This window comes from Cetorhinus maximus, chromosome 1 (genome assembly GCF_964194155.1).
Source record: "Cetorhinus maximus chromosome 1, sCetMax3.hap1.1, whole genome shotgun sequence".
NCBI classification, from domain to species: Eukaryota; Metazoa; Chordata; class Chondrichthyes; order Lamniformes; family Cetorhinidae; genus Cetorhinus; species Cetorhinus maximus.
In genome coordinates this window covers 246,860,070-246,887,836 of record NC_135879.1, presented here as the reverse complement: position 1 = coordinate 246,887,836, position 27,767 = coordinate 246,860,070, and the positions used below count along the sequence as shown (strand labels likewise).

Sequence of the window (27,767 nt, the reverse complement as noted above, 5' to 3'; positions counted from 1 at the left end):
GCTATTGGTCCAAAAGATTCCAGGTAATCCGCAAGTGTCATAACCGCAGAATCAGTCAGGAATAGCAAACCTTCTCTCTCTCCCAAAAACCTGCTGACCTGCTGAGTCCACCTGAACAGGCAAACCTGATTTGAAATCTCATCTTTTAAGAAAACCCAGCATTACTTTTTTATCCTTTATCTGCATTACAACATAGAGTAAAGGGTACAAACTAGGAGCTGTCTCCATGCTGACTGATACACACAGCTCTGTCTAAATCTGGACTGATCCTGGGTGCTGGTCATGTGCTCTCTCACACATCGCTGTGTGGGTGGTACTGTACTCAGTCCCACATTAACCCTACATGTGCCAGATCCTTATATTACAAGTGTCAGTGTCATTCAGAACTGAGGTAAGGTTGGGTGTGGAGAGAGATCCATCTGGGATTGTAGACAAGATTTGCTTGGTAAAAACAAATATTTAATACTTCTTAAATTTGGCAGAGATTGAGAGGTTTTTTGGGAGAGTTTTCTAACCTGGAGTCTCTTGTTGAATCTCTCTTGTGATACTTATCTCCGTTGGAGCTGTGGAAAGTAAAGTATAAAAGCATCCTGAATAAATGTGGGATTCTGTCTTGCACCGGCACACTCAACTCCCTCCGATTAAGTCACGGGGAGAGAACGGCAAGTCAGCCTCAGGCTTGGATGTCAATTGAGGCCCTGAAGTGGCCAATGAAGGGTAGATTACCAGCAGCATTGATGGGGGATGGTGGGGTGGGGGCATTCACCATGCAGGGTGGATACTCAATAAAAGCCAGCTCATCAGCTGGAGACCCCCGGATTGGGTACCTTGCCTTATTTCCTGCGTCTACAACTTGATGGCTGATCCTGGTCTGTTAAACTCTCCAAAGTGGCCTCTTCTCCCAGTGGTGTGGCTGGGATAGAAAGCTGCTGGCCCAGCGGTTTGCAAAATGGCACCTTTCTGTGCTTCTTGGCCAGGGGGGGACAAAGAGGAAGCTATTAAGCCAAACCCATCTCACTGCACTCTTTACCCATCTCACAAACCCGTCTCACTGCACTCTTTACCCATCTCACAAACCCCTGTCTCACTGCACTCTTTACCCATCTCACAAACCCGTCTCACTGCACTCTTTGCCCACCTCACAAAGCCGTCTCACTGCACTCTTTACTCATCTCACAAACCCTTGTCTCACTGCACTCTTTACCCATCTCACAAACCCGTCACACTGCGCTCTTTACCCATCCCACAAACCCCTGTCTCACTGCACTCTTTACCCATCTCACAAACCCCTAACTCACTGCACTCTTTACCCATCACACAAACCCGTGTCTCACTGCACTCTTTATCCATCTCACAAACCCCTGTCTCAATGCACTCTTAACCCATCCCACAAACCCCTGTCTCACTGCACTCATTACTCATCTCAAAAACCGCTGTCTCACTGCACTCTTTACCCATCTCACAAACCGCAGTCTCACTGCACTCTTTACCCATCTCACAAACCCATGTCTCACTGCACTCTTTACTCATCTCTCAAACCCCTGTCTCACTACACTCTTTACCCATCTCACAAACCCCTGTCTCACTGCACTCTTTACCCATCTCACAAACCCCTGTCTCACTGCACTCTTTACTCATCTCACAAACCCCTGTCTCACTGCACTCTTGACTGATCTCACAAACCCCTGTCACACTGCACTCTTTACTCATCTCACAAACCCGTCACACTGCACAGTTTACCCATCTAACAAACCCTTGTCTCACTGCACTCTTTACCCATCTCACAAACCCGTCTCACTGCACTCTTTACCCATCTCACAAACCCCTGTCTCACTGCACTCTTAACCCATCTCACAAACCGCAGTCTCACTGCACTATTTACTCATCTCTCAAACCTCTGTCTCACTGCACTCTTTACCCATCTCACAAACCGCTGTCTCACTGCACTCTTTACTCATCTCACAAACCCCTGTCTCACTGCACTCTTGACTCATCTCACAAACCACTGTCGCACTGCACTCTTTACCCATCTAACAAACCCCTGTCACACTAAACACTTTACCCATCTAACAAACCCCTGTCTCACTGCACCCTTTACCCATCTCACAAACCCGTCTCAATGCACTCTTTACCCATCTCACAAACCCTTGTCTCACTGCACTCTTTACTCATCTCACAAACTCCTGTCTCACTGCACTCTTTAACCATCTAACAAACCCCTGACTCACTGCACTCTTTACTCATCTCACAAACCCCTGTCTCACTGCACTCTTTAGCCATCTCACAAACCCCTGTCTCACTGCACTCTTTACTCATCTCACAAACCCCTGTCACAGTGCACTCTTTACCCATCTCACAAACCCGTCTCCTTGTACACGTTAGTCATCTCACAAACCCCTGTCTCACTGCACACTTTACCCATCTCACAAACCACTGTCTCACTGCACTCTTTACCCATCTCACAAACCGCTGTCTCAGTGCACTCTTTACCCATCTCACGAACCCCTGTCTCACTGCACTCCTAACTAATCACTCAAACCCATATGTCACTGCACTCTTTTCCCATTTCACAACCCCCTGTCTCACTGCACTCTATACCCATCTAACAAAACCGTCTCACTGCAGTCTTTACCCATCTCACAAATCCGTCTCACTGCACTCTATACTCATCTCACAAACCCCTGTCACACTGCACTATTTACTCAACTCACAAACCCCTGTCTCACTGCACACTTTACCCATCTCACAAACCCCTGTCTAACTGAACTCTTTACTAATCTGAGAAACCCCTGACTCATTGCACTGTTTAGCCATCTCACAAACCCCTGTTTGACTGCACTCTTTGCCCATCTCACAAACCCCTGTCTCACTGCACAATTTACCGATCTCATAAACCCCTGTCTCACTGCGCTCTTTGCCCATCTCACAAACCCCTGTCTCACAGCACTCTTCAAACATCAAACAAACCCCTGTCTGACTGTACTCTTTACCCATCTCAGAAACCCCTGTCTCACTCTACTCTTAACCCATCTCACAAACCCGTTGTTTCACTGCACTCTTTACCAATCTCACAACCCCCTGTCTCACTGCACTATTTACACATCTCAAAAACCGCTGTCTCACTGCACTCTTTACTCATCTCAAAACCCCCTGTTTCACTGCTCTCTTTACCCATCACCGAAACCCCTGTCTAACTGAACTCTTTACTAATCTCAGAAACCCCTGACTCCCTGCTCTCTTTAGCCATCTCACAAACCCCTGTCCCACTGCACTCATTACCCATCTCACAAACCCCTGTCTCACTGCACTCTTTATCCATCTCACAAACCACTGTCTCACTGCACTCTTTTCTCATCTCAAAAACCCCTGTCTCACTGCACTCTTTATCCATCTCACAAACCCCTGTCTCACTGCACTCTTTACCCATCTTACAAACCCGTCTCACTGTACTCTTTACTCATATCACAAACCCCTGTCCCACTGCACTCTTTAGCCATCTCACAAACCCCTATCTCACTGCACTCTTTACCCATCTCACAAACCACTGTCTCACTGCACTCTTATCTCATCTCAAAAAACCCTGTCTCACTGCACTCTTTACCCATCACACAAACCCCTGTCTATCTGAACTCTTTACTCATCTCATAAACCACTGTCTCACTGCACTCTTTACCCATCTCACAAACCCCTATCTCATTGCACTCTTTACTCATCTCACAATCTCCTGTTTCACTGCACTCTTTACCCATCTCACAAACCACTGTCTCACTGCACTCATTACTCATCTCAAAAACCCGTCTCACTGCACTCTTTACTCATCACACAAACCCCAATCACACTTCACTCCTTACTCATCTCACAAACAACTGTCTCACTGCATTCTTTACACATCTCACAAACCCGTCTCACTGCACTCTTTAAACATCTCACAAACCCGTCTCACTGCACTCTTTTCCCATCTCACAACCCTCTGTCTCACTGCACTCTATTCCAATTAACAAACCAGTCTCACTGCACTCTTTGCCCATCTCACAAACCCCTGTCTCATTGCACTCTTTACCCATCTCACAAACCCCTATCTCATTGCACTCTTTACTCATCTCACAAACCCCTGTCACACTGCACTCTTTACCCATCTCACAAACACGTCTCCTTGTACTCTTTAGTCATCTCACAAACCACGGTCTCACTGCACACTTTACCCATCTCACAAACCCCTGTCTCACTGCACACTTTACCCATCTCACAAACCGCTGTCTCACAGCACTCTTTACCCATCTCACAAACCCCTGTCTCACTGCACTCTTTACTAATCTCTCAATCCCCTATCTCACTGCACTCTTTTCCCATCTCACAACCCTCTGTCTCACTGCACTCTATACCCATCTAACAAACCCGTCTCACTGCACTCTTTGCCCATCTCACAAACCCCTGTCTCACTGCACTCTTTGCCCATCTCACAAACCCCTGTCTCACTGCACTCTTTACTAATCTCACAAACCGCTGTCTCACTGCACTCTTTACCCATCTCACAAACCCGTCTCCTTGTACTCTTTAGTCATCTCACAAACCCCTGTCTCACGGCACTCTTTACCCATCTCACAAACCCCTGTCTCACTGCACTCTTTACCCATCTCACAAACCCCTGTCTCACTGTACTCTTTACCCAACTCACAAACCACTGTCTCACTGCACTCTTTACCCATCTCACAAACCCATGTCGCACTGCACTCTTAAATCATCTCTCAAACCCCTATCTCACTGCACTCTTTTCCCATCTCACAAACCACTGCCTCACTGCACTCTTTGCCGATCTCACAAACCACTGTCTCACTGCACTTTTTACCCATCTCACAAACCAGTCTCACTGCACTCGTTACTCATCTCACAAACCCCTGTCTCACTGCACTCTTTACTCATCTCACAAACCCCTGTTTCACTGCACTCTTTACCGATCTCACAAACCCCTGTCTCACTGCACTCTGTACTCATCTCACAAACTCCTGTCGCACTGCACTGTTTACTCATCTCACAAACTCCTGTCACACTGCACACTTTACCATCTAACAATCCCCTGTCTCACTGCACTCTTTACACATCTCACAAAACCGTGTCTCACTTCAATCTTTGCCCATCTCACAAACCCCTGTCTCACTGCACTCTTTACCAGTCTCACAAACCCCTGTCTCACTGCACTCTTTACTCATCTCACAAACCTCTGTCTGACTGCACTCTTTACCCATCTCACAAACCCGTCAACTTGTACTCTTTAGTGATCTCACAAACCCCTGTCTCACTGCACTCTTTACCCATCTCACAAACCCATCTCACTGCACTCGTTACTCATCTCACAAACCCCTGTCTCACTGTACTCTTTACCTATCTCACAAACCCCTGTCTCACTGCACTCTTTAGCCATCTCACAAACCCCTGTTTCACTGCACTATATGCTCATCTCACAAACCCCTGTCTCACTGCAATCTTTACTCATCTCACAAACCCCTGTCTCACTGCACTCTTTACTCATCTAACAAACCGCTCTCTCACTGCACTCTTTACCCATCTCACAAAACCGTCTCACTGCACTCTTTACCCATTTCACAAACCCCTGTCTCACTACACTCTTTACCCATCTCACAAACACCTGTCGTACTGCACCCTTTAACCATCTCACAAAACCCAGTCTCACTGCACTCTTTACCCTTCTCACAAACCACCGTCTCACTGCAATCTTTACCCATCTCACAAACCCCTGTTTCACTGCACTATATGCTCATCTCACAAACCCCTGTGTCACTGCAATCTTTACTTACCTCACAAACCCCTGTCTCACTGCACTCTTTACTCATCTCACAAACCGCTGTCTCACTGCACTCATTACCCATCTCACAAAACCGTCTCACTGCACTCTTTATCCATCTCACAAACCCCTGTCTCACTGCACTCTTTACCCATCTCACAAACACCTGTCGCACTGCACCCTTTACCCATCTCACAAAACCCTGTCTCACTGCACTCTTTACCCTTCTCACAAACCCCTGTCGCACTGCACCCTTTAACCATCTCACAAACCCAAGTCTCACTAAAATCTTTCCTCATCTCACAAACCCCTGTCTCACTGCACTCTTTACCCATCTCACAAACCCCTGTCGCACTGCACTCTTTAATCATCTCTTAAACCCCTATCTCACTGCACTCTTTTCCCATCTCACAAACCCCTGCCTCACTGCACTCTTTACTCATCTCACAAACCCCTGTCTTACTGCACTCTTTACTCATCTCACAAACCCCTGTCTCACTGCATTCTTTACCCATCTCACAAACCCCTGTCTCACTGCACTCTTTACCAATCTCACAAAACCCTGTCTCACTGTACTCTTTACCCAACTCACAAACCCCTGTCCCACTGCACTCTTTACCTATCTCACAAACCCCTGTCGCACTGCACTCTTTAATCATCTCTCAAACCCCTATCTCACTGCAGTCTTTACCCATCTCACAAACCCCTGTCACACTTCACTCTTTACTCATCACACAAACCCCTGTCTCACTGCACTCTTTAAACATCTCACAAACCCCTGTCTCACTGCACTCTTTACTCATCTCACAAACCCCTGTCTCACTGCACACTTTACCCGTCCCACAAACCCCTGTCTTACTGCACTCTTTACTCATCTCACAAACCCCTGTCTGACTGCACTCTTTACCCATCTCACAAACCCGTCAACTTGTACTCTTTAGTGATCTCACAAACCCCTGTCTCACTGCAATCGTTACCCATCTCACTAACCGCTGTCTCACTGCACTCTTTACCCATCTCACAAAACCGTCTCACTGCACTCTTTACCCGTCTCACAAACCCCTGTCTCACTGCACTTTTTACCCATCTCACAAACCCCTGTCGCACTGCACCCTTTACCCTTCTCACTAAACCCTGTCTCACTGCACTCTTTACCCTTCTCACAAACCCCTGTCGCACTGCACCCTTTACCCATCTCACAAACCCAAGTCACACTGCACTCTTTCCTCATCTCACAAGCCCCTGTCTCACTGCAGTCTTTACCCATCTCACAAACCCCTGTCTCACTGCACTCTTTACCCATCTCACATCCCCCTGTCTCACTGCACTCTTTACACATCTCACAAACCCCTGTCTTACTGCACTCTTTACCCATCTCACAAACCCCTTACTTACTGCACTATTTATCAATCGCACAAAGCCCTGTCTCACTGCACTCTTTACTCATCTCACAAACCCGAGGCTCACCGCACTCTTTACTCATCTCATAAACCCCTTTCACACTGCACTCTTTACTCATCTGGCAAAGCCATGTCACTGTACTCTTTACCCATCTCACAATCTCCTGTTTCACTGCACTCTTTACCCATCTCACAAACCCCTGTCTCACTGCACTCATTACTCATCTCAAAAACCCCTATCTCAGTGCACGCTTTACTCATCACACAAACCCCAATCACACTTCACTCCTTACTCATCTCACAAACACCTGTCTCACTGCACTCTTTCCCCATCTCACAAACCCCTGTCTCACTGCACTATTTACCCATCTCACAAACCCCAGTCTCACTGCACTCTTTACCCATCTCACAAAGCCCTGTCTCACTGCACTGTGTACCCATCTCACAAACACCTGTCTCACTGCACTCTTTACTCATCTCACAAACCCCTGTCTCACCGCACTCTTTACTCATCTCATAAACCCCTGTCTCACTGCACACTTTACCCATCTCACAAGCCCCTGTCTCACTTCACTTTTTACTCGTCTCACAAACCCCTGTCTTACTGCACTCTTTACTCATCTCATAAACCTCTGTCTCACTGCAGTCTTTACCCATCTCACAAACCCCTGTCACACTTCACTCTTTACTCATCACACAAACGCCTGTCTCAATGCACTCTTTACACTTCTCACAAACCCCTGTCTCACTGCACTATTTATGCATCTCACAAACACCTGTCTCACTGAACGCTTTACCCATCTCACAAACCACTGTCTCACTACACTCTTTACCCATCTCACAAACCCCTGTCTCACCGCACTCTTTACTCATCTCATAAACCCCTGTCTCACTGCACTCTTTACCCATCTCACAAACCCCTGTCTCACTGCACCCTTTACCCATCCCACAAACCCCTGTCTCACTGCACTCTTTACCCAACTCACAAACCCCTGTCTCACTGCACTCTATACCGATCTCACAAACACCTGTCTCACTGCACTCTTTACTCATCTCATAAACCCCTGTCTCACTGCACTCTTTACCCAACTCACAAACCCATGTCTCACTGCACTCTTTACCTATCTCACAAACCCCTGACTCATTGCTCTCTTTAATCATCTCTCAAATCCGTCTCACTGCACTATTTACTCATCTCAAAACGTGCTGTCTCACTGCACTCTTTACCCATCTCACAAAACCCTGTCACACTGCACTCTTTACCCATCTCACAAAACCCTCTCTCACTGCACTCTTTACCGAACTCACAAACCCCTGTCTCACTGCACTCTTTACCCATCTCACAAACCCCTGTCTCACCGCACTCTTTACTCATCTCATAAACCCCTGTCTCACTGCACTCTTTACCCATCTCACAAACCCCTGTCTCACTGCACCCTTTACCCATCCCACAAACCCCTGTCTCACTGCACTCTTTACCCAACTCACAAACCCCTGTCTCACTGCACTCTATACCGATCTCACAAACACCTGTCTCACTGCACTCTTTACTCATCTCATAAACCCCTGTCTCACTGCACTCTTTACCCAACTCACAAACCCATGTCTCACTGCACTCTTTACCTATCTCACAAACCCCTGACTCATTGCTCTCTTTAATCATCTCTCAAATCCGTCTCACTGCACTATTTACTCATCTCAAAACGTGCTGTCTCACTGCACTCTTTACCCATCTCACAAACCCCTGTCACACTGCACTCTTTACCCATCTCACAAAACCCTCTCTCACTGCACTCTTTACCGAACTCACAAACCCCTGTCTCACTGCACTCTTTACCCATCTCACAAACCACTGTCTTACTGCACCTTTTACACATCTCACAAACCCCTGTTTCACTGCACTCTTTACCCAACTCACAAACCACTATCTCACTGCATTCTTTATTCCTCCCACAAACCCCAGGCTCACCGCACTCTTCATTCATCTCATAAACCCCTGTCACACTGCAATTTTTACTCATCTGACAAACCCATCTCACTGCACTCTTTACCCAACTCACAAACCCCTATCTCACTGCACTCTTTACCCATCTCACTAACCCCTGTCTCACTGCACTCATTACTCATCTCACAAACCCCTGTCTCACTGCACTCTTTACTCATCACACAAACCCCAATCACACTTCACTCTTTACTCATCTCACAAACCCCTGTCTCACTGCACTCTTTACCCATCTCACAAACATCGGTCTCACTGCACTCTTTACTCCTCTCACAAACACCTGACTCACCAAACTCTTTAGTCATCTCAGAAAACCCTGTCTCACTGTAATATTTACCGATCTCAAAACCCCATTTCTCACTGCACTCTTTAACCAACTCACAAACCCCTGTCCCAATGCACTCTTTACTCATCTCACAAACCCCTGTCTTACTGCGCTCTCTACTCATCTCATAAACCCCTGTCTCACTGCACACTTTACCCATCTCAAAAACCGCTGTCTCACAACACTCTTTACCCATCTCACAAAGAACTGTCTCACTGCACTCTTTAACCATCTCACAAACACCTGTCTCACTGCACTCTATACTCATCACACAAACCCCTGTCTCACCGCACTCTTTACTCATCTCATAAACCCCTGTCTCACTGCACTCTTTACCCATCTCACAAATCCATGTCTCTCTGCACTCTTTACCCTTCTCACGAACCACCGTCTCACTGCAATCTTTACCCATCTCACAAACCCCTGTTTCACTGCACTATATGCTCATCTCACAAACCCCTGTGTCACTGCAATCTTTACTCATCTCACAAACCCATGTCTCACTGCACTCTTTACTCATCTCACAAACCGCTGTCTCACTGCACTCATTACCCATCTCACAAAACCGTCTCACTGCACTCTTTATCCATCTCACAAACCCCTGTCTCACTGCACTCTTTACACATCTCACAAACACCTGTCGCACTGCACCCTTTACCCATCTCACAAAGCCCTGTCTCACTGCACTCTTTACCCTTCTCACAAACCCCTGTCGCACTGCACCCTTTAACCATCTCACAAACCCAAGTCTCACTGAAATCTTTCCTCATCTCACAAGCCCCTGTCTCACTGCAGTCTTTACCAATCTCACAAACCCCTCTCTCACTGCACTCTTTACCCTTCTCACAAACCCCTGTCTCACTGCATTCTCTACTCATCTCAATAACGCCTGTCTCACTGCACTCTTTACTCATCTCACAAACCCCTGTCTCACTGCACTCTTTACCCATCTCACATCCCCCTGTCTCACTGCACTCTTTACAAATCTCACAAAACCCTGTCTTACTGCACTCTTTACCCATCTAAAAAACCCCTGACTTACTGCACTATTTATCAATCGCACAAAGCCCAGTCTCACTGCACTCTTTACTCATCTCACAAACACAAGGCTCACCGCACTCTTTACTCATCTCATAAACCCCTGTCACACTGCACTCTTTACTCATCTGACAAAGCCATGTCACTGCACTCTTTACCCATCTCACAATCTCCTGTTTCACTGCACTCTTTACCCATCTCACAAACCACTGTCTCACTACACTCTTTACCCATCTCACAAACCCCTGTCTCACCGCACTCTTTACTCATCTCATAAACCCCTGTCTCACTGCACTCTTTACCCATCTCACAAACCCCTGTCTCACTGCACCCTTTACCCATCCCACAAACCCCTGTCTCACTGCACTCTTTACCCAACTCACAAACCCCTGTCTCACTGCACTCTATACCGATCTCACAAACACCTGTCTCACTGCACTCTTTACTCATCTCATAAACCCCTGTCTCACTGCACTCTTTACCCAACTCACAAACCCATGTCTCACTGCACTCTTTACCTATCTCACAAACCCCTGACTCATTGCTCTCTTTAATCATCTCTCAAATCCGTCTCACTGCACTATTTACTCATCTCAAAACGTGCTGTCTCACTGCACTCTTTACCCATCTCACAAAACCCTGTCACACTGCACTCTTTACCCATCTCACAAAACCCTCTCTCACTGCACTCTTTACCGAACTCACAAACCCCTGTCTCACTGCACTCTTTACCCATCTCACAAACCCCTGTCTCACCGCACTCTTTACTCATCTCATAAACCCCTGTCTCACTGCACTCTTTACCCATCTCACAAACCCCTGTCTCACTGCACCCTTTACCCATCCCACAAACCCCTGTCTCACTGCACTCTTTACCCAACTCACAAACCCCTTTCTCACTGCACTCTATACCGATCTCACAAACACCTGTCTCACTGCACTCTTTACTCATCTCATAAACCCCTGTCTCACTGCACTCTTTACCCAACTCACAAACCCATGTCTCACTGCACTCTTTACCTATCTCACAAACCCCTGACTCATTGCTCTCTTTAATCATCTCTCAAATCCGTCTCACTGCACTATTTACTCATCTCAAAACGTGCTGTCTCACTGCACTCTTTACCCATCTCACAAACCCCTGTCACACTGCACTCTTTACCCATCTCACAAAACCCTCTCTCACTGCACTCTTTACCGAACTCACAAACCCCTGTCTCACTGCACTCTTTACCCATCTCACAAACCACTGTCTTACTGCACCTTTTACACATCTCACAAACCCCTGTTTCACTGCACTCTTTACCCAACTCACAAACCACTATCTCACTGCATTCTTTATTCCTCCCACAAACCCCAGGCTCACCGCACTCTTCATTCATCTCATAAACCCCTGTCACACTGCAATTTTTACTCATCTGACAAACCCATCTCACTGCACTCTTTACCCAACTCACAAACCCCTATCTCACTGCACTCTTTACCCATCTCACAAACCCCTGTCTCACTGCACTCATTACTCATCTCACAAACCCCTGTCTCACTGCACTCTTTACTCATCACACAAACCCCAATCACACTTCACTCTTTACTCATCTCACAAACCCCTGTCTCACTGCACTCTTTACCCATCTCACAAACATCGGTCTCACTGCACTCTTTACTCCTCTCACAAACACCTGACTCACCAAACTCTTTAGTCATCTCAGAAAACCCTGTCTCACTGTAATATTTACCGATCTCAAAACCCCATTTCTCACTGCACTCTTTAACCAACTCACAAACCCCTGTCCCAATGCACTCTTTACTCATCTCACAAACCCCTGTCTTACTGCGCTCTCTACTCATCTCATAAACCCCTGTCTCACTGCACACTTTACCCATCTCAAAAACCGCTGTCTCACAACACTCTTTACCCATCTCACAAAGAACTGTCTCACTGCACTCTTTAACCATCTCACAAACACCTGTCTCACTGCACTCTATACTCATCACACAAACCCCAGTCTCACCGCACTCTTTACTCATCTCATAAACCCCTGTCTCACTGCACTCTTTACCCATCTCACAAATCCATGTCTCTCTGCACTCTTTACCCATCTCACAAACCACCGTCTCACTGCAATCTTTACCCATCTCACAAACCCCTGTTTCACTGCACTATATGCTCATCTCACAAACCCCTGTGTCACTGCAATCTTTACTCATCTCACAAACCCATGTCTCACTGCACTCTTTACTCATCTCACAAACCGCTGTCTCACTGCACTCATTACCCATCTCACAAAACCGTCTCACTGCACTCTTTATCCATCTCACAAACCCCAGTCTCACTGCACTCTTTACCCATCTCACAAACACCTGTCGCACTGCACCCTTTACCCATCTCACAAAGCCCTGTCTCACTGCACTCTTTACCCTTCTCACAAACCCCTGTCGCACTGCACCCTTTAACCATCTCACAAACCCAAGTCTCACTGAAATCTTTCCTCATCTCACAAGCCCCTGTCTCACTGCAGTCTTTACCAATCTCACAAACCCCTCTCTCACTGCACTCTTTACCCTTCTCACAAACCCCTGTCTCACTGCATTCTCTACTCATCTCATTAACGCCTGTCTCACTGCACTCTTTACTCATCTCACAAACCCCTGTCTCACTGCACTCTTTACCCATCTCACATCCCCCTGTCTCACTGCACTCTTTACAAATCTCACAAAACCCTGTCTTACTGCACTCTTTACCCATCTAACAAACCCCTGACTTACTGCACTATTTATCAATCGCACAAAGCCCAGTCTCACTGCACTCTTTACTCATCTCACAAACACAAGGCTCACCGCACTCTTTACTCATCTCATAAACCCCTGTCACACTGCACTCTTTACTCATCTGACAAAGCCATGTCACTGCACTCTTTACCCATCTCACAATCTCCTGTTTCACTGCACCCTTTACCCATCTCACAAACCACTGTCTCACTGCACTCATTACTCATCGCAAAAACCCCTGTCTCACTGCACTCTTTACTCATCACACAAACCCCAATCACACTTCACTCCTTACTCATCTCACAAACAACTGTCTCACTGCATTCTTTACACATCTCACAAACCCTTCTCACTGCACTCTTTAAACATCTCACAAACCACTGTCTCACTGCACTCTTTTCCCATCTCACAACCCTCTGTCTCACTGCACTCTATTCCAATTAACAAATCAGTCTCACTGCACTCTTTGCCCATCTCACAAACCCCTGTATCACTGCACTCTTTACTCATCTCACAAAACCCTGTCTCACTGCACTCTTTCCCCATCTCACAAACCCCTGTCTAACTGCACTCTTTACTCATCTCACAAACCCCTGTCTCAATGCACTCTTTACCCATCTCACAAACCCCTGTCTCACTGTACTCTTTACCCATCTCACAAACCCCTGTCTCACTGTACTCTTTACCCAACTCACAAACCCCTGTCTCACTGCACTCTTTACCCATCTCACAAACCCCTGTCGCACTGCACTCTTTACTCATCTCACAAACCCCTGTCTCACTGCACTCTTTACTCATCTCACAAACCCCTGTCTCACTGCATTCTTTACCCATCTCACAAACCCCTGTCTCACTGCACTCTTTACCAATCTCACAAAACCCTGTCTCACTGTACTCTTTACCCAACTCACAAACCCCTGTCCCACTGCACTCTTTACCTATTTCACAAACCCCTGTCGCACTGCACTCTTTAATCATCTCTCAAACCCCTATCTCACTGCAGTCTTTACCCATCTCACAAACCCCTGTCACACTTCACTCTTTACTCATCACACAAACCCCTGTCTCACTGCACTCTTTAAACATCTCACAAACCCCTGTCTCACTGCACTCTTTACTCATCTCACAAACCCCTGTCTCACTGCACACTTTACCCGTCCCACAAACCCCTGTCTTACTGCACTCTTTACTCATCTCACAAACCCCTGTCTGACTGCACTCTTTACCCATCTCACAAACCCGTCAACTTGTACTCTTTAGTGATCTCACAAACCCCTGTCTCACTGCAATCATTACCCATCTCACTAACCGCTGTCTCACTGCACTCTTTACCCATCTCACAAAACCGTCTCACTGCACTCTTTACCCGTCTCACAAACCCCTGTCTCACTGCACTTTTTACCCATCTCACAAACCCCTGTCGCACTGCACCCTTTACCCTTCTCACTAAACCCTGTCTCACTGCACTCTTTACCCTTCTCACAAACCCCTGTCGCACTGCACCCTTTACCCATCTCACAAACCCAAGTCACACTGCACTCTTTCCTCATCTCACAAGCCCCTGTCTCACTGCACTCTTTACCCATCTCACAAACCCCTGTCTCACTGCACTCTTTACCCATCTCACATCCCCCTGTCTCACTGCACTCTTTACACATCTCACAAAACCCTGTCTTACTGCACTCTTTACCCATCTCACAAACCCCTGACTTACTGCACTATTTATCAATCGCACAAAGCCCTGTCTCACTGCACTCTTTACTCATCTCACAAACCCGAGGCTCACCGCACTCTTTACTCATCTCATAAAGCCCTTTCACACTGCACTCTTTACTCATCTGGCAAAGCCATGTCACTGTACTCTTTACCCATCTCACAATCTCCTGTTTCACTGCACTCTTTACCCATCTCACAAACCCCTGTCTCACTGCACTCATTACTCATCTCAAAAACCCCTATCTCAGTGCACGCTTTACTCATCACACAAACCCCAATCACACTTCACTCCTTACTCATCTCACAAACACCTGTCTCACTGCACTCTTTCCCCATCTCACAAACCCCTGTCTCACTGCACTATTTACCCATCTCACAAACCCCAGTCTCACTGCACTCTTTACCCATCTCACAAAGCCCTGTCTCACTGCACTGTGTACCCACCTCACAAACACCTGTCTCACTGCACTCTTTACTCATCTCACAAACCCCTGTCTCACCGCACTCTTTACTCATCTCATAAACCCCTGTCTCACTGCACTCTTTACCCAACTCACAAACCCATGTCTCACTGCACACTTTACCCATCTCACAAGCCCCTGTCTCACTTCACTTTTTACTCGTCTCACAAACCCCTGTCTTACTGCACTCTTTACTCATCTCATAAACCTCTGTCTCACTGCAGTCTTTACACATCTCACAAACCCCTGTCACACTTCACTCTTTACTCATCACACAAACCCCTGTCTCAATGCACTCTTTACACTTCTCACAAACCCCTGTCTCACTGCACTATTTACGCATCTCACAAACCCCTGTCTCACTGAACTCTTTACCCATCTCACAAACCCCTGTATCACTACACTCTTTACCCATCTCACAAACCCCTGTCTCACCGCACTCTTTACTCATCTCATAAACCCCTGTCTCACTGCACTCTTTACCCATCTCACAAACCCCTGTCTCACTGCACCCTTTACCCATCCCACAAACCCCTGTCTCACTGCACTCTTTACCCAACTCACAAACCCCTGTCTCACTGCACTCTATACCGATCTCACAAACACCTGTCTCACTGCACTCTTTACTCATCTCATAAACCCCTGTCTCACTGCACTCTTTACCCAACTCACAAACCCATGTCTCACTGCACTCTTTACCTATCTCACAAACCCCTGACTCATTGCTCTCTTTAATCATCTCTCAAATCCGTCTCACTGCACTATTTACTCATCTCAAAACGTGCTGTCTCACTGCACTCTTTACCCATCTCACAAAACCCTGTCACACTGCACTCTTTACCCATCTCACAAAACCCTCTCTCACTGCACTCTTTACCGAACTCACAAACCCCTGTCTCACTGCACTCTTTACCCATCTCACAAACCCCTGTCTCACCGCACTCTTTACTCATCTCATAAACCCCTGTCTCACTGCACTCTTTACCCATCTCACAAACCCCTGTCTCACTGCACCCTTTACCCATCCCACAAACCCCTGTCTCACTGCACTCTTTACCCAACTCACAAACCCCTGTCTCACTGCACTCTATACCGATCTCACAAACACCTGTCTCACTGCACTCTTTACTCATCTCATAAACCCCTGTCTCACTGCACTCTTTACCCAACTCACAAACCCATGTCTCACTGCACTCTTTACCTATCTCACAAACCCCTGACTCATTGCTCTCTTTAATCATCTCTCAAATCCGTCTCACTGCACTATTTACTCATCTCAAAACGTGCTGTCTCACTGCACTCTTTACCCATCTCACAAACCCCTGTCACACTGCACTCTTTACCCATCTCACAAAACCCTCTCTCACTGCACTCTTTACCGAACTCACAAACCCCTGTCTCACTGCACTCTTTACCCATCTCACAAACCACTGTCTTACTGCACCTTTTACACATCTCACAAACCCCTGTTTCACTGCACTCTTTACCCATCTCACAAACCCCTGTCTCACTGCACTCTTTATCCATCTCACAAACCCCTGTCGCACTGCACCCTTTACCCATCTCACAAACCCAAGTCTCACTGCACTCTTTCCTCATCTCACAAATCCCTGTCTCACTGCAGTCTTCACCCATCTCACAAAACCCTGTCTCACTGCACACTTTACCTTTCTCACAAACCCCTGTCGCTCTGCACCCTTTACCCATCTCACAAACCCAAGTCTCACTGCACTCTTTCCTCATCTCACAAACCCCTGTCTTGATACAGTCTTTACCCAACTCACAAACCCCCCTCTCACTGCACTCTTTACCCTTCTCACAAACCCCTATCTCACTGCATTCTTTACTCATCTCATAAACCCCTGTCTCACTGCACTCTTTACCCATCTCACAAACCAATGTCTCACTGCATTCTTTACTCATCTCATGAACCCCTGTCTCACCGCACTCTTTACTCATCTCACAAACCCGGGGCTCACTGCACTCTTTACCCATCTCACAAACCCCCGTCTCACTGCAATCTTTACCCATCTCACAAACCCCTGTCTCACTGCACTATATGCTCATCACACAAACCCCTGTCACAGTGCACTCTTTACCCATCTCACAAACCCGTCTCCTTGTACTCTTTAGTCATCTCACAAACCACTGTCTCACTGCACACTTTACCCATCTCACAAACCCCTCTCTCACTGCACTCTTTACCCATCTCACAAACCGCTGTCTCACAGCACTCTTTACCCATCTCACAAACCCCTGTCTCACTGCACTCTATACTAAACTCTCAAACCCCTATCTCACTGCACTCTATTCCCATCTCACAACCCTCTGTCTCACTGCACTCTATACCAATTAACAAACCCGCCTCACTGCACTCTTTGCCCATCTCACAAAACCCTGTCTCACTGCACTCTTTACTCATCTCACAAACCCCTGTCTCAATGCACTCTTTACCCATCTCACAAACCCGTCTCCTTGTACTCTTTAGTCCTGTCACAAACCCCTGTCTCACGGCACTCTTTACCCATCTCACAAACCCCTGTCTCACTGCACTCTTTACCCATCTCACAAACCCCTGTCTCACTGTACTCTTTACCCAACTCACAAACCCCTGTCTCACTGCACTCTTTACCCATCTCACAAACCCCTGTCGCACTGCACTCTTTAATGATCTCTCAAACCCCTATCTCACTGCACTCTTTTCCCATCTCACAAACCCCTGCCTCACTGCACTTTTTACTCATCTCACAAACCCCTGTCTCACTGCACTCTTTACTCATCTCACAAACCCCTGTCTCACTGCATTCTTTACCCATCTAACAAACCCCTGTCTCACTGCACTCTTTACCCATCTCACAAACCCCTGTCTCACTGTACTCTTTACCCAACTCACAAACCCCTGTCTCACTGCACTCTTTACCTATCTCACAAACCCCTGTCGCACTGCACTCTTTAATCATCTCTCAAACCCCTATCTCACTGCACTCTTTTCCCATCTCACAAACCCCTGTCTCACTGCATTCTTTACCCATCTCACAAACCCCTGTCTCACTGCACTCTTTACCCATCTCACAAACCCCTATCTCACTGTACTCTTTACCCAACTCACAAACCCCTGTCTCACTGCACTCTTTACCTATCTCACAAACCCCTGTCGCACTGCACTTTTTAATCATCTCTCAAACCCCTATCTCACTGCACTCTTTTCCCATCTCACAAACCCCTGCCTCACTGCACTCTTTACTCATCTCACAAACCCCTGTCTCACTGCACTCTTTACCCATCTCACAAACCAGTCTCACTGCACTCTTTACTCATCTCACAAACCCCTGTCTCACTGCACTCTTTACTCATCTCACAAACCCCTGTTTCACTGCACCCTTTACCGATCTCACAAACCCCTGTCTCACTGCACTCTGTACTCATCTCACAAACCCCTGTCTCACTGCACTCCTAACTCATCTCACAAACCCCTGTCTCACTGCACTCTTTAACCATCTAAAAAACCACAGTCTCACTGCACTCTTTACCTATCTCACAAACCCCTGTCTCAGTGCACTCTTAACCCATCTCACAAACCCCCGTCTCACTGCAATCTTTACCCATCTCACAAACCCGTCTTTCACTGCACTATATGCTCATCTCACAAACCCCTGTCTCACTGCAATCTTTACTCATCTCACAAACCCCTGTCTCACTGCACTCTTTACTCACCTCACAAACTGCTGTTTGACTGCACTCTTAACCCATCTCACAAACCCCTTTCTCACTGGACTCTTTACCCATCTCACAAACACCTGTCGCACTGCACCCTTTACCCATCTCACAAAACCCTGTCTCACTGCACTCTTTACTCTTCTCACAAACCCCTGTCGCACTGCACCCTTTACCCATCTCACAAACCCAAGTCTCACTGAACTCTTTCCTCATCTCACAAGCCCCTGTCTCACTGCAGTCTTTACCCATCTCACAAACCCCTCTCTCACTGCACTCTTTACCCTTCTCACAAACCACTGTCTCACTGCATTCTCTACTCATCTCATTAACCCCAGTCTCACTGCACTCTTTACCCATCTCACATCCCCCTGTCTAACTGCACACTTTACACATCTCACAAACCCCTGTCTTACTGCACTCTTTACCCATCTCACAAACCCCTGACTTACTGCACTATTTATCAATCGCACAAAGCCCTGTCTCACTGCACTCTTTACTCATCTCACAAATCCCAGGCTCACCGCACTCATTACTCATCTCATAAACCCCTGTCACACTGCACTCTTTACTCATCTGACAAAGCCATGTCACTGCACTCTTTACCCATCTCACAAACCCCTGTCTCACTGCACTCATTACTCATCTCAAAAACCCCTGTCTCACAGCACTCTTTACTCATCACACAAACCCCAATCACACTTCACTCCTTATTCATCTCACAAACACCTGTCTCACTGCACTCTTTACACATCTCACAAACCCGTCTCACTGCACTCTTTACGCATCTCACAAACCCCTGTCTCACTGCACTCTTTACTCATCTCACAAACCCCTGTCTCACTGCACTCTTTCACCATCTAAAAAACCCCAGTCTCACTGCACTCTTTACACATCTCACAAAACCGTGTCTCACTTCACTCTTTGCCCATCTCACAAAACGCTGTCTCACTGGACTCTTTACCCGTCTCACAAACCCTTGTCTAACTGCACTCTTTACTCATCTCACAAACCACTGTCTGACTGCACTCTTTACCCATCACACAAACCCGTCTACTTGTAATCTTTAGTGATCTCACAAACCCCAGTCCCCCTGCACTCTTTACCCATCTCACTAGCCCGTCTCACTGCACTCGTTACTCATCTCACAAACCCCTGTCTCACTGTACTCTTTAGCTATCTCACAAACCCCTGTCTCACTGCACTCTTTACCCATCTCACAAACCCCCGTCTCACTGCAATCTTTAACCATCTCACAAACCCCTGTCTCACTGCATTATATGCTCATCTCACAAACCCCTGTCTCACTGCAATCTTTACTCATCTCACAAACCCTTGTCTCACTACACTCTTTACTCATCTCACAAACCGCTGTCTCACTGCACTCTTTACCCATCTCACAAAACCGTCTCACTGCACTCTTTACCCATTTCACAAACCCCTGTCTCACTGCACTCTTTACCCATCTCTCAAACCCCTGTCGCACTGCACCGTTTACCCATCTCACAAAACCCTGTCTCACTGCACTCTTTCCCTTTCTCACAAACCCCTGTTGCATGGCACCCTTTACCCATCTCACAAACCCAAGTCTCACTGCAGTCTTTACCCATCTCACAAACCCCTCTCTCACTGCACTCTTTACCGTTCTCACAAACCCCTGTCTCACTGCATTCTCTACTCATCTCATTAACCCCTGTCTCACTGCACTCTTTACCCATCTCACATCCCCCTGTCTCACTGCACTCTTTACACATCTCACAAACCCCTGTCTTACTGCACTCTTTACCCATCTCACAAACCCCTGACTTATTGCACTATTTATCAGTCGCACAAAGCCCTGTCTCACTGCACTCTTTACTCATCTCACAAACCCCAGGCTCACCGCACTCTTTACTCATCTCATAAACCCCTGTCACACTGCACTCTTTACTCATCTGACAAAGCCATGTCACTGCACTCATTACTCATCTCAAAAACCCCTGTATCACTGCACTCTTTACTCATCACACAAACCCCAATCACACTTCACTCCTTACTCATCTCACAACCACCTGTCTCACTGCACTCTTTACCCATCTCACAAACCCCTGTCTCACAGCACTATTTACCCTTCTCACAAACCCCTGTCTCATGCACTCTTTACCCATCTCACAAAGCCCTGTCTCACTGCACTGTTTACCCATCTCACAAACACCTGTGTCACTGCACTCTTTACTCATCTCACAAACCCGTCTCACCGCACTCTTTACTCATCTCATAAACCCCTGTCTCACTGCACTCTTTACCCAACTCTCAAACCCATGTCTAACTGCATTCTTTACCCAACTCACAAACCCCTGTCTCACTGCACTCTTTACTCGTCTAACAAACCCCTGTCTTACTGCACTCTTTACTCATCTCATAAACCTCTGTCTCACTGCAGTCTTTACCCATCTCACAAACCCCTGTCACACTTCACTCTTTACTCATCACACAAACCTCTGTCTCAATGCACTCTTTACCCATCTCACAAACCCCTGTCTCACTGCACTATTTACGCATCTCACAAACCCCTGTCTCACTGCACTCTTTACCCATCTCACAAACCCCTGTATCACTACACTCTTTACCCATCTCATAAACCCCTGTCTCACTGCACTCTTTACTCATCTCACAAACCCCTGTCTCACCGCACTCTTTACTCATCTCATAAATCCCTGTCTCACTGCACTCTTTACCCATCTCACAAACCGCTGTCTCACTGCACCCTTTACCCATCCCACAAACCCCTGTCTCACTGCACTCTTTACTCATCTCATAAACCCCTGTCTCACTGCACTCTTTACCCAACTCACAAACCCATGTCTCACTGCACTCTTTACCTATCTCACAAACCTCTGACTCATTGCTCTCTTTACTCATCTCACAAATCCGTCTCACTGCACTATTTACTCATCTCAAAACGCGCTGTCACACTGCACTCTTTACCCATCTCAGAAACCCCTGTCTCACTGCACTCTTTAACCATCTCACAAACACCTGTCTCACTGCACTCTTTACTCATCTCACAAACCCCTGTCTCACCGCACTATGTACTCAACTCATAAACCCCTGTCTCACTGCACTCTTTACTCATCTCACAAACCCCTGTCTCACTGCAGTCTTTACCCATCTCACAAAACCCTGTCTCACTGCACTCTTTACCCTTCTCACAAACACCTGTCTCACCGCACTCTGTACTCAACTCATAAACCCCTGTCTCACTGCACTCTTTACTCATCTCACAAACCCCTGTCTCACTGCAGTCTTTACCCATCTCACAAAACCCTGTCTCACTGCACTCTTTACCCTTCTCACAAACCCCTGTCGCACTGCACCCTTTACCCATCTCACAAACCCAAGTCTCACTGCACTCTTTCCTCATCTCACAAACCCGTGTCTCACTGCAGTCTTTACCCATCTCACAAACCCATCTCTCACTGCACTCTTTACCCTTCTCACAAACCCCAATCTCACTGCATTCTTTACTCATCTCATAAACCCCTGTCTCACTGCACTCTTTACCCATCTCACAAACCCCTGTCTCACTGCATTCTTTACTCATCTCATGAACCCCTGTCTCACTGCACTCTTTACTCATCTCACAAACCAGGGGCTCACTGCACTCTTTACCAATCTCACAAACCCCCGTCTCACTGCAATCTTAACCCATCTCACAAACCCCTGTCTCACTGCACTATATGCTCATCTCACAAACCCCTGTCTCACTGCAATCTTTACTCATCTCACAAACCGCTGTCTCACTGCACTCTTTACCCATCTCACAAAACCGTCTCACTGCACTCTTTACCCATCTCACAAACCCCTGTCTCACTGCACTCTTTACCCATCTCACAAACCCCTGTCGCACTGCACCCTTTACCCATCTCACAAACCAAAGTCTCACTGCACTCGTTCCTCATCTCACAAACCCCTGTCTCACTGCACTCTTTACCCATCTCACATAACCCTGTCTCACTGCACTCTTTACCCTTCTAACAAACCCCTGTCGCACTGCACAATTTACCCATCTCACAAACCCAAGTCTCACTGCACTCTTTCCTCTTCTCATAAAACCCTGTCTCACTGCAGTCTTTACCCATCTCACAAACCCCTCTCTCACTGCAATCTTTACCCTTCTCACAAACCCCTGTCTCACTGCATTCTTTACTCATCTCATAACCCCCTGTCTCACTGCACTCTTTACTCATCTCACAAACCCCTGTCTCACTGCACTGTTTACCCATCTCACAACCCCCTGTCTCACTGCACTCTTTACACATCTCACAAACCCCTGTCTTACTGCACTCTTTACCCATCTCACAAACCCCTGACTTACTGCACTCTTTACTCATCTCACAAAACCCTGTCTCACTGCACTCTTTCCCCATCTCACAAACCCCTGTCTAGCTGCACTCTTTACTCATCTCACAAACCCCTGTCTCAATGCACTCTTTACCCATCTCACAAACGCGTCTCCTTGTACTCTTTAGTCATGTCACTAACCCCTGTCTCACGGCACTCTTTACCCATCTCACAAACCCCTGTCTCACTGCACTCTTTACCCATCTCACAAACCCCTGTCTCACTGTACTCTTTACCCAACTCACAAACCCCTGTCTCACTGCACTCTTTACCCATCTCACAAACCCCTGTCGCACTGCACTCTTTAATCATCTCTCAAACCCCTATCTCACTGCACTCTTTTCTCATCTCACAAACCCCTGCCTCACTGCACTCTTTACTCATCTCACAAACCCCTGTCTCACTGCACTCTTTACTCATCTCAGAAACCCCTGTCTCACTGCATTCTTTACCCATCTCACAAACCCCTGTCTCACTGCACTCTTTACCCATCTCACAAACCCCTGTCTCACTGTACTCTTTAACCAACTCACAAACCCTTGTCTCACTGCACTCTTTACCTATCTCACAAACCCCTGTCGCACTGCACTCTTTAATCATCTCTCAAACCCCTATCTCACTGCACTCTTTTCCCATCTCACAAACCCCTGCCTCACTGCACTCTTTACTCATCTCACAAACCCCTGTCTCACTGCACTCTTTACTCATCTCACAAACCCCTGTATCACTGCATTCTTCACCCATCTCACAAACCCCTGTCTCACTGCACTCTTTACCCATCTCACAAACCAGTCTCACTGCACTCTTTACTCATCTCACAAACCCCTGTCTCACTGCACTCTTTACTCATCTCACAAACCCCTGTCTCACTGCACTCTGTACTCATCTCACAAACTCCTGTCGCACTGCACTGTTTACTCATCTCACAAACTCCTGTCACACTGCACACTTTACCATCTAACAATCCCCTGTCTCACTGCACTCTTTACACATCACACAAACCCGTCTCACTGCACTCTTTACGCATCTCACAAACCCCTGTCTCACTGCACTCCTAACTCATCTCACAAACCCCTGTCTCACTGCACTCTTTAACCATCTAAAAAACCACAGTCTCACTGCACTCTTTACCTATCTCACAAACCCCTGTCTCAGTGCACTCTTTACCCATCTCACAAACCCCCGTCTCACTGCAATCTTTACCCATCTCACAAACCCGTCTTTCACTGCACTATATGCTCATCTCACAAACCCCTGTCTCACTGCAATCTTTACTCATCTCACAAACCCCTGTCTCACTGCACTCTTTACTCATCTCACAAACTGCTGTCTCACTGCACTCTTTACCCATCTCACAAAACCATCTCACTGCACTCTTTACCCATCTCACAAACCCCTGTCTCACTGGACTCTTTACCCATCTCACAAACACCTGTCGCACTGCACCCTTTACCCATCTCACAAAACCCTGTCTCACTGCACTCTTTACCCTTCTCACAAACCCCTGTCGCACTGCACCCTTTACCCATCTCACAAACCCAAGTCTCACTGAACTCTTTCCTCATCTCACAAGCCCCTGTCTCACTGCAGTCTTTACCATCTCACAAACCCCAGTCTCACTGCACTCTTTACCCATCTCACATCCCCCTGTCTAACTGCACACTTTACACATCTCACAAACCCCTGTCTTACTGCACTCTTTACCCCTCTCACAAACCCCTGACTTACTGCACTATTTATCAATCGCACAAAGCCCTGTCTCACTGCACTCTTTACTCATCTCACAAATCCCAGGCTCACCGCACTCATTACTCATCTCATAAACCCCTGTCACACTGCACTCTTTACTCATCTGACAAAGCCATGTCACTGCACTCTTTGCCCATCTCACAATCTCCTGTTTCACTGCACTCTTTACCCATCTCACAAACCCCTGTCTCACTGCACTCATTACTCATCTCAAAAACCCCTGTCTCACTGCACTCTTTACTCATCACACAAACCCCAATCACACTTCACTCCTTATTCATCTCACAAACACCTGTCTCACTGCACTCTTTACACATCTCACAAACCCGTCTCACTGCACTCTTTACGCATCTCACAAACCCCTGTCTCACTGCACTCTTTACTCATCTCACAAACCCCTGTCTCATTGCACTTTTTCACCATCTAAAAAACCCCAGTCTCACTGCACTCTTTACACATCTCACAAAACCGTGTCTCACTTCACCCTTTGCCCATCTCACAAAACGCTGTCTCACTGGACTCTTTACCCGTCTCACAAACCCCTGTCTAACTGCACTCTTTACTCATCTCACAAACCACTGTCCGACTGCACTCTTTACCCATCACACAAACCCGTCTACTTGTAATCTTTAGTGATCTCACAAACCCCAGTCCCCCTGCACCCTTTACCCATCTCACTAGCCCGTCTCACTGCACTCGTTACTCATCTCACAAACCCCTGTCTCACTGTACTCTTTACCTATCTCACAAACCCCTGTCTCACTGCACTCTTTACCCATCTCACAAACCCCCGTCTCACTGCAATCTTTACCCATCTCACAAACCCCTGTCTCACTGCACTATATGCTCATCTCACAAACCCCTGTCTCACTGCAATCTTTACTCATCTCACAAACCCCTGTCTCACTACACTCTTTACTCATCTCACAAACCGCTGTCTCACTGCACTCTTTACCCATCTCACAAAACCGTCTCACTGCACTCTTTACCCATTTCACAAACCCCTGTCTCACTGCACTCTGTACCCATCTCTCAAACCCCTGTCGCACTGCACCGTTTACCCATCTCACAAAACCCTGTCTCACTGCACTCTTTCCCCTTCTCACAAACCCCTGTTGCACTGCACCTTTTACCCATCTCACAAACCCAAGTCTCACTGCAGTATTTACCCATCTCACAAACCCCTCTCTCACTGCACTCTTTACCGTTCTCACAAACCCCTGTCTCACTGCATTCTCTACTCATCTCATTAACCCCTGTATCACTGCACTCTTTACTCATCACACAAACCCCAATCACACTTCACTCCTTACTCATCTCACAACCACCTGTCTCACTGCACTCTTTACCCATCTCACAAACCCCTGTCTCACAGCACTATTTACCCTTCTCACAAACCCCTGTCTCATGCACTCTTTAACCATCTCACAAAGCCCTGTCTCACTGCACTGTTTACCCATCTCACAAACACCTGTGTCATTGCACTCTTTACTCATCTCACAAACCCCTGTCTCACCGCACTCTTTACTCATCTCATAAACCCCTGTCTCACTGCACTCTTTACCCAACTCTCAAACCCATGTCTAACTGCACTCTTTACCCATCTCACAAACCCCTGTCTCACTGCACTCTTTACCCATCTCACGAACCCCTATCTCACTGCACTCTTTACTCATCTCACAAACCCCTGTCACAGTGCACACTTTACCCATCTCACAAACCCGTCTCCTTGTACTCTTTAGTCATCTCATAAACCCCTGTCTCACTGCACACTTTACCCATCTCACAAACCCCTGTCTCACTGCACTCTTTACCCATCTCACAAACCCCTGTCTCACTGCACTCCTAACTAATCACTCAAACCCATATGTCACTGCACTTTTTACCCATCTCACAACCCCCTGTCTCACTGCACTCTATACCCATCTAACAAACCCATCTCACTTCAATCTTTACCCATCTCACAAACCCCCGTCTCACTGCAATCTTTACCCATCTCACAAACCCCTGTCTCACTGCACTATATGCTCATCTCACAAACCCCTGTCTCACTGCAATCTTTACTCATCTCACAAACCCCTGTCTCACTACACTCTTTACTCATCTCACAAACCGCTGTCTCATTGCACTCATTACCCATCTCACAAAACCGTCTCACTGCACTCTTTACCCATTTCACAAACCCCTGTCTCACTGCACTCTTTACCCATCTCTCAAACCCCTGTCGCACTGCACCGTTTACCCATCTCACAAAACCCTGTCTCACTGCACTCTTTCCCCTTCTCACAAACCCATGTTGCACTGCACCCTTTACCCATCTCACAAACCCAAGTCTCACTGCAGTCTTTAACCATCTCACAAACCCCTCTCTCACTGCACTCTTTACCGTTCTCACAAACCCCTGTCTCAC

At 47.2% G+C, this 27,767-nt stretch overlaps 1 protein-coding gene across 1 annotated transcript in view; it reads right to left on the bottom strand.

Annotated features, from left to right (window-relative positions):
- The window catches only part of LOC144688623 (disintegrin and metalloproteinase domain-containing protein 12-like), an 812,806-nt gene that overhangs the window by 54,596 nt on the left and 730,443 nt on the right, over window positions 1-27,767 (bottom strand). The window contains exon 23 of the mRNA XM_078555419.1: window positions 516-563. Within this exon, the coding sequence (XP_078411545.1) occupies window positions 516-563 (48 nt within the window). The remainder of the gene's footprint in view (window positions 1-515; window positions 564-27,767) is intronic.